General features: G+C 33.2%; 1 protein-coding gene across 1 annotated transcript in view; it reads left to right on the top strand.

Moving 5' to 3' along the window:
• pvrl2l (PVR cell adhesion molecule related 2 like) overlaps positions 1-8,432 on the top strand; it is a 174,794-nt gene that overhangs the window by 142,187 nt on the left and 24,175 nt on the right. Inside the window, exons 3-5 of the mRNA XM_073821502.1 lie at positions 1,219-1,276; positions 1,544-1,837; positions 4,348-4,465. Coding sequence (XP_073677603.1) covers positions 1,219-1,276; positions 1,544-1,837; positions 4,348-4,465 — 470 coding nt within the window. The remainder of the gene's footprint in view (positions 1-1,218; positions 1,277-1,543; positions 1,838-4,347; positions 4,466-8,432) is intronic.

Here is an 8,432-nt window from a genome sequence, read left to right as displayed (position 1 = left end):
TTAATACACAATTGTGTAAATCAAGTTTTAATTGTTTCTTCAGTTCACTCCTTTGCTTTCATTAAATGTTAGATATATTTTCATTTTTCACTGTATTTTAATTGTACTGAATTAAAGACAATTGTGTAAAGCAACTTTTAATTTCATGTCAACAATTCAACTAATTATTTTAATTATAGTGAATTAAGACAAAATCGTGTAAAGCAAGTTTTAATTTATTTAATTAAATGTTAGATAAATAAATAAATATCTAATATCTGTATAGCAACTATTTAATTATATTCCAGTTTTTATTATTATTATTATTATTTTGTTTGTTTTTTGGTTTTATTGAATTAATTTTATTGGAATTAAAACATTGTGTAAATTAAATGTTAATTTAATTTCTGCAGTTTTTTTAAGTTGTTTTCATAATATTTTATAATAATTTGAGAAAAATAAGTTTTTGCTTTTAGATTTTGCTTTTTAAATTTTCATTATATTGCAATTGTAGACTATTTAATTGTTTCAGAATTAATTATGTTTTTGGTTGTGTAAATTAAAATTAAATTTCTGCTTTTTAGTTGTTTTCATGACATTTTATATTCATTAATTTGAGCAAATGAAGACAAAATGGAATAAATCAAGTTTTCATTATTTTAGCAGTTGCCTCCTGTACATCTGAAACATGACACTATTTAATGTTTATTTATTCATTTGATTAAAATTAAGGAAGCATTGTGTAAATTAAAATCTAATTTAATTTGTGCAGTTTTTTGTGTCGGTTGTGTTTATGAAATGATAATAATTATGTTATAATAATTTTGTCAAATTAGGACAACATTTAGTAAATCAAGTTTTAATTGTTTTATCAGATGCCTTCTTTGCTTTCACTAAATGTTAGATACATTTTCAGTTGTTTTCATTATACTTTAACTGTAGTGCATCAAGACAAAATTGTGTAAAGCAAGTTTAATTTGATTTCAGCAACTGTCCCATTTCCTTTCAATAAATGTGACACAAATGAAACAAATAAACACCTGTCATAAAAAATGACAGATTCTCAAACTTGTACATTTAATTGCATTTCTCTTTAATATTCAATCTCATTAGATCTGTAGATGTCAGTACGACGAGTTAAAGGTATTACACGGCTTTCCTATATACGTGACTCTACTTGTGTGATTAAAATATTTCTGTATAATGACCTCTATAATTGACCGTCCCGGATTGTCCCAGGCATCTGGTTTCCTACATAAGTGTGCTAGTTTCATGTCTCTGTGCTCTTTCTTCTCCAGTAATCAATCAATATTTCATGTCCATTTATTTTTTTATTTAGTAAGGGAGTAGCTGTGTAATAAGTGGCTCTATTGAATGTTTGAAACATCCTTTTGATGTAGTTTTGATGACTGACTGTGCATTATCCCATTAATAGAAGTCAATAACAGGTCTGAGTACTGCTGCGTCGTGTCTTTCAGCTCAAGCTCCACTTGATTGATTAAAAATAAAGGCTGTTGAGAAGCAAATGCTGTAAACTCATGAATCTTTTTCTTTCCTCCATCAGCCAGACCCAAAAACTCTGCGAGCGCCATCCCGGTGCGGGCCGGCTCTTCTGAGGTGGTTGTGGCCAGTTGCGAAGCAGCCCAAGGAAAGCCAGAGGCGACAATCTCCTGGATTACAACCATCGCCGGCCGCTACAACCACACCTCGGTGCCCGAGAGGGACGGGACGGTGACCGTGAAGAGCGAGTATCGGATGATCCCGACGGCTGCTGAAAACGGCAAAGAAATCACCTGCGTTGTGAATCAGAGGACGCAGAATGAACCCAGATCCTTTCCGCTGAAGCTGGTGGTGGAGTGTAAGATTCTCTGTCACACACACACACACACACACACACACACACACACACACACACACACACTGTGAGGAGTAGTTATTAAAGATGGTCTAAAGCCATATGACTTGCTTCTGTGGAACACAAAGAGTAACTTTCCGAAGAAAACCCTGGTTGGAATTCTCAGTATATTAAAAAATATGGGCTTTGAGGCCTGTCAAGCTCTAAAATTACATAATAAAGATAAGTAGCAATGAATAATGCATTTTTTAAATCAGATTTTTTCATTGAATCTGATCACAGCTGCCTTTTCCAAAAACATTGCAAGCAAGTAGATTGTAGATATAAGTGGTGTCAGTGTTATTTTAGTATCTTTGAGATACTATTTTTGTTAATTGTAAATCATTTTTTATGTTTGTATTTTTGTTTTATTTCATTTCTAATAATAACTGTTAAAGTTAACACTTTTTAGTTTTATGATCTCTTTTCATTGAAATGTAAAGTTTTTTTTCCCATTTATTAGTTTTTCAAAATGTTTCTTTTTTATGAATTTTAATTTTTCATTTTTGTTATTGTACCATGTCAAATTAAACTAACGTTAATATAAAATTTAACACAATTTTTTTATTTCAGTTAACATTTACTGTTACAGTTTTATCAATATTTTGAATTATTTTAAATTTGTATATTTTCAATTTAAATTTAAAGTTGATAATTGTTAGTTTTTATTTTTATAATCTCTGTTTTCAAAGTTTTAATATATATATATACACTATATAATATATACAAATTTTATATATAGTATATATATACACACACACTTGATAATATATCTATCCAGCTAAGTTTTATTAATTTTTATTTTATTTTATAAATAAATTATCATCAAAGTAAAAAAATAAATTTACTATATTCTTGTTTTATTTTATTTCAGTTACTGTTATTTTTTAATAATATTTTAAATTAGTTTTCATTTTTATTTTTTACATTGTTTATATGATATTAGTTTTAGATTCTGTTTTTTAAAGTTTGTTTTTTATGTCTAATTTTCAAATACATTTTTATTTTAATGTTTATAGAAAGTCAAGTTTAACTGATGTTAATAATACACATTTAAAGTAAAGAAAATGTATTTAAGTTTTTAATTAAATTAAATTTTAATTTATATATTTTCCATTTTCAATTTAAATTTAAAGTTGGTAATTGTTCTTATTAATAGCTGTTACAGTTTTTTTCTTTATATTCTCTGTTTCAAAGTTGTGTTTTATGTCTATAGTTTTTTAATAATTTTTATTTTAGTTTTAGTTATTGTAGTATGTTTACTGTTACTGTTTTTTATTAATACTTTAAAGTAGTTTTAATTTTTTAACTTTACATTTTCAATTTAAATGTAACATTTTGATAATTGTTTTTATTAATGACTTACCATTTTGTGTTTCATTTAATAGTTTTTAATGTCTATAGTTTTTAATTGTATTTTAGTTTTAGTTATTGTAGTATGTCAAGTTAAACTGGTGTTAATGATAAGAATAAATGTAAGCTTTTATTTTTTTGTTTAATTTTTATTTATATTAAAATGCATAGAATTTATATTTATATTTATATTTATAAATATATTTGTGTTATGTACATTTAAGTTAAGTTTTAGTTAACTATAATAAACCTGGCGCCAGTGGTTTTTACAATCTACTTAGACTTGTGTTTTTACGGAGCACTTCGGTCTGAATAATGATTAATTTGATTTGTTTTTCTCTCACTCAATGATCCTGCCCTACCAGCTAGTAGTTCACTGGAGGGGAAGATTAGCAATCAATAATTGACTTCATTTTTGCTCCATTGCACACAAAGCTAGACTTTCATGATGCTTTTGTTTGTCTTTTTGAAGCTTTGAAGCTTCAGTTCCCGCTCATTGCAATTGAAAACAAAAGGCGACCAGCAGATTATTCAAAACTTCTCTTTCAGCGTTTTTTTTGAAAACGACATGTACGGGAATAAACGAGTACAGCGTTTTCATTTCTGGCCGAACTAATCCTTTAAAGAAGTGCGTTTGTTCTCAGCGACACAGACGTGAACTCATAATCCCTCCTGTGTCATTCGCTCATAACACCTTTTTCCCTTCACCCACCCCACGTTTCATCAGAAAAATGCATTTAAGCATCTTCGCCTCTGCCTCGCATGTCAGCCTCGACACATTGTTCGCGTTTTTCTTTTTTTCCATGAAAGCTATTTACAGAGTGTTTGAGGTGTCTGTGTTTGCATAGCTGAGCTGGGATGTTTGAGGATGTCAGAGATTTGCAACTTCACCGTTTTCTTTCATAAACGCCCCTGTTGGAACGTCCTCACCTCTTGCACTTTCATTCTCTTGCATTTCTCCAGTGTGTCAAAGCACTTTGAGTCTATAGGGCAGTGCCACCTTCAGCAAACCTGTATCTTGGCTTCCCACCCCTGAATGTAGATAACCAGCCTTTGAACTGCACTTTCAATGCAGGATTTACAGATGAACGTCTCTCTCTCTCCATCTTATTTCTTTCCAGATCCACCCACTGTGACAATAGAAGGATATGACTCTAACTGGTATATGGGTCGCACTGATGCCGTTTTGACCTGCCAAGCTGATGCCAATCCGGCTCCCGTTGAGGTCATCTGGACAGCGTGAGTTCCTCTATAATAAACTTGAAGGGTTAGTTCACCCAAAAATGAAAATTAGCCCATTATTTACTCACCCTCAAGGCATCCTAGGTGTATATGACTTCCTTCTTCCAGACAAATCCAATCAGAGTTTTATTAAAGTTATCCTGGCATTTCCAAGCTTTAGAATTGCATGGGTGGGTTTTCTCTTCATCGGTCCAAAACAAGTCCAGTAAAGTGCATCCATCCATATTAAAAGTGTGTCACACGGCTCCAGGGGGTGAAATAAAGGCCTCCTGTGGCAAATCGAACTGTTTTTGTAAATAAAAATATCCATATTTAAAACGTAATAATCACTTTAATCTAGCTTGCGCTAACAGTTGTACACAGAAGCTGTCTTGGGCGGATGGTGTAGGACGTATGCATTGCACATGTGGCACTCAGAAGTGGCGAACGTGGTCGCACAAGCGGAGAGATCAAAACAAAACAACGATCTTGAATTAGAAGTACAAAACAAGGATTTGTAAAGAAAAATGTCGGAGGATTTCGATATAAGCCAAGAGGAGACTGGTTTTCCTTTGCTCCTGTAAACAAACGTTAGTTTTCACAAGACTGAAGGTGCGTTCACACCGGACGCGAATGAAGCGGCAAGCGCGAGTGATTTACATGTTAAGTCAATGCAAAGACGCGAATAGCCATCCTGCGGCGCGAAACGTGCGAATAGCGCGGCGCGCATTGAGCGTTTCAAGCGATTGCCGCGTCATTCGCGCGAAACGTTCGAGTTCAAAAATCTGAACTTTGGCGAAAATCCGCGCCGCGTTAACCAATCAGGAGCTTGCTCTAGTAGAGACGGAGGCAGAAATCCGAAACAACAATGGCGGACAAAATCACCGTTGCTGTCTGTGGTTCCTCTGAGCTGTACGATACATCTTTGGACTTTTGTAGAAACAGGAATAAAAGGGATCTTGCTAGGAATAAAGTGAGTGAAGAGGTCGGACAATCTGGTTAGTTTTAAAAAAACGCTCTTTACTCAATTTGACCTACATATACATACATATTGAGACTACAAGCAAGCTAAAGCTGGCAAATTGAGCTCATTCACCTATTTTACAACTACTTTCCCGCTGACGAGTGGCAGAAGCCCCTCCCTTGACGCGAATTCGCGTCTGTTGTGAAGAAAATGTCACGCGCGAATGACGCGAATTTTACCGCGCGAATGGCGCGAGTAAACTCAAATGTTCAAGCGTTCAACTATGCGCGAATAGCGCGTTTTTTCCGCGCAAGTCGCGTCCGGTGTGAACGCACCATCACAGGTGCATGTGCAATGCATAAGTCCTACGTCATCCGTCTGGAACAGCTTTAGTGTACGTCAGTTTGCACAAGCTAGATTAAAGTGATTATAACATTTTAAACATGGATATTTTTCTTACAAAAATGCATCGATTCGCTACAGGAGGCCTTTATTCACCCCCTGGAGCCGTGTGAGTAGTGATCGACCGATATAGATTTTTTTTTTTTTATAACCGATACCAATTATTTGTTTATGTACCCGATAACCGATATGCAGAACCGATATTTATTTCATTGTTGTAAAGTAAATAAATGACTGAGTGAAGTAAGTCCATACTTCACTTTGGTTTTTCCTTTATTTAGTCATCTTAAGAAAAGTGTTAAAAATTACCAGTCTTTCATGTTAAATTTAATCTTCATATTACAACAATCATTTTATTTATAAAAACAACACTAATAAGCAAAAATAAATGTAGAATGTCTAATGTTTTCAAATGGAGAAAATAAATAAATGACAGGAGTTATATCAACTTCATTTTAAACTACAGTTTTATAGGGACAGGTTTATAAGCGGTTTAATAGCGGGCTAAAGAGTGAAGAATAATTCACTGGATAATGTTAATTCACTAAATATTCTCTGGAATATTGGAATATAACAAACAAAACATCGTATTTTATTGTGTTTCTCAACTGGTATGTAATATCAGAATTACTAATATTGTTTTTGAAGTGTTAAAAGAATTCAGGGTGTTTAAGTGAATCTTGTTAAAAGTCACTTGTGCTGCAGACGAGCTGCAATGGCGATCCTGCATGCAATTCTCAAAACACCCGATTATGATAAAATGCTTAAATATTGGGAAAAATATTGGTAAATCGATTATTTATTGGACTGATGAAGAGAAACACCCATCAATGCAATTCTAACGCTTATAAAAAGGCCAGGATATTTTTTTTATTATAACTCTAATTGGATTTGTCTGGAAGAAGGAAGTCACATACACCTAAGATGCCTTTAGTGTGAGTAAATTATGGGCTAATTTTTAATTTTGGGTGACCTAACCCTTTAAATTATTATTTCAAAATTCTGTCATCATTTATGCATGTCAATACAAAAATCAACATGAGTTCACTTTTAATCCATTGATTGATGGTTTTAGCTTTGAATGAGAGCACAAATGCTGTTCAAGAGCTACGATGCAGGGAAATACATACAAATAATAGCTGAAATGGTGGTCTATTCCTCATGCAATGCTATAATGCAACTTAAAGAAGACCTATTACGCCCCTTTTCACAAGATGTAATATAAGTCTCAGGTGTCCCCAGAATTGGTCTGTGAAGTTTCAGGTCAAAATACCTCCTCAGATCATTTATGTCATTTTGAAAGTGCCTATTTTGAGTGGAAGCAGAAACACGTTGTTTTCGTGCATGGCTCTTTAAATGCAAATGAGCTGCTGCTCCCCGCCCTCTTTTCCAAAATAGGGCTGTGCCTTTACATTTGGTACCTCAGGTATTCTGCTAAAAAGCATCTGTTTGGTTTTGATCATCATGTCTATCATGTTAAAATCATGCGTTTTAAACCATATTAGTATATATAACCAACCCTTTTCATGTTTTCTGGGTTGGTAGATGCACTGGGATAGCATTTAAACATGGAAAAATTCTGATTTTTATGTTATGTCCACTTTAATAAGTGAAAGAATAGAGCAAACAAGTTCAATTTTCAACTTTACACTATTGTCCAAAAGTTTATTTTTTGAAGTCTCACCGAGCCTACATTTATTTGAATAAAAATGCAATAAAAACAGTTGTATTATGAAATAATATTACAATTCCTTTAAAAAAAACTGTAGTTTATATGCACTGCCGTTGAAAAGTTTGGGATCAGTAACACTTGTAATGCTTTTTAAAGAAACATTACATCTAGGCTGCATTTCAACAAAAATACAGAAAAATAGTTTTGACATTTACAATAGGAAGTTTACAGAATGTAAACTTCCTATTGTAAATATGTCAAAACTATTTTTTGATTAGCAATATGCATTGCTAAGAACTTCATTTGGACAACTTTAAAGGCAATTTTCCTCAGTATTTAGATTTTTTCAAATAGTTGTATCTCGGCCAAATATTGGGCTTCCTATCCCAACAAACTGTACATCAATGGAAAGCCTCGATGGGCAAGAAACTTCTTTAAAAAATGTACAGATTCAAACTTTTGAATGGCAGTGTATAAAATAGCTGCTTGTACATTCAGATAAACTCCTACAAAATAAAAAGCACAGTTAGTTTGGAACAACACAAGCATGAGTAAATAATGACCAAATTTACTGAAAATGGGAAGGAAACAATGCAAGCATTTTTCATCCTGTTTTCATTAGCATTATTGCTCATTTTAGTCTGGGGAGAATCCATATTTCATATTTATATTTATGTGCTGTTGCTCCATCTCCGATATGACTGAAACAAAGTCAAATATGGCAGTTTTCGCTGCCACAGGCTAATTGGCTGTGAATTGAGGAAGCATGTCCGCCTGCGGTATAAAGCAACAGCAGCCTATTAACGCTTCACTGGTTCAACTTCATTTTCTCACCAAAACAAAGAAGAACATAAATCGATCCAGATCGAGAAACAACATTTATTAGGGAGACTTATTGGGTGGAAGACACTTGGATGTAGCAGTTTGATTGCAGGGTTTTAAGTTAG

This window comes from Garra rufa, chromosome 17 (genome assembly GCF_049309525.1).
Source record: "Garra rufa chromosome 17, GarRuf1.0, whole genome shotgun sequence".
NCBI lineage: Eukaryota > Metazoa > Chordata > Actinopteri > Cypriniformes > Cyprinidae > Garra > Garra rufa.
The sequence above is the reverse complement of the archived record's forward strand: the minus strand, read 5'-3'. Positions and strand labels throughout refer to the sequence as shown.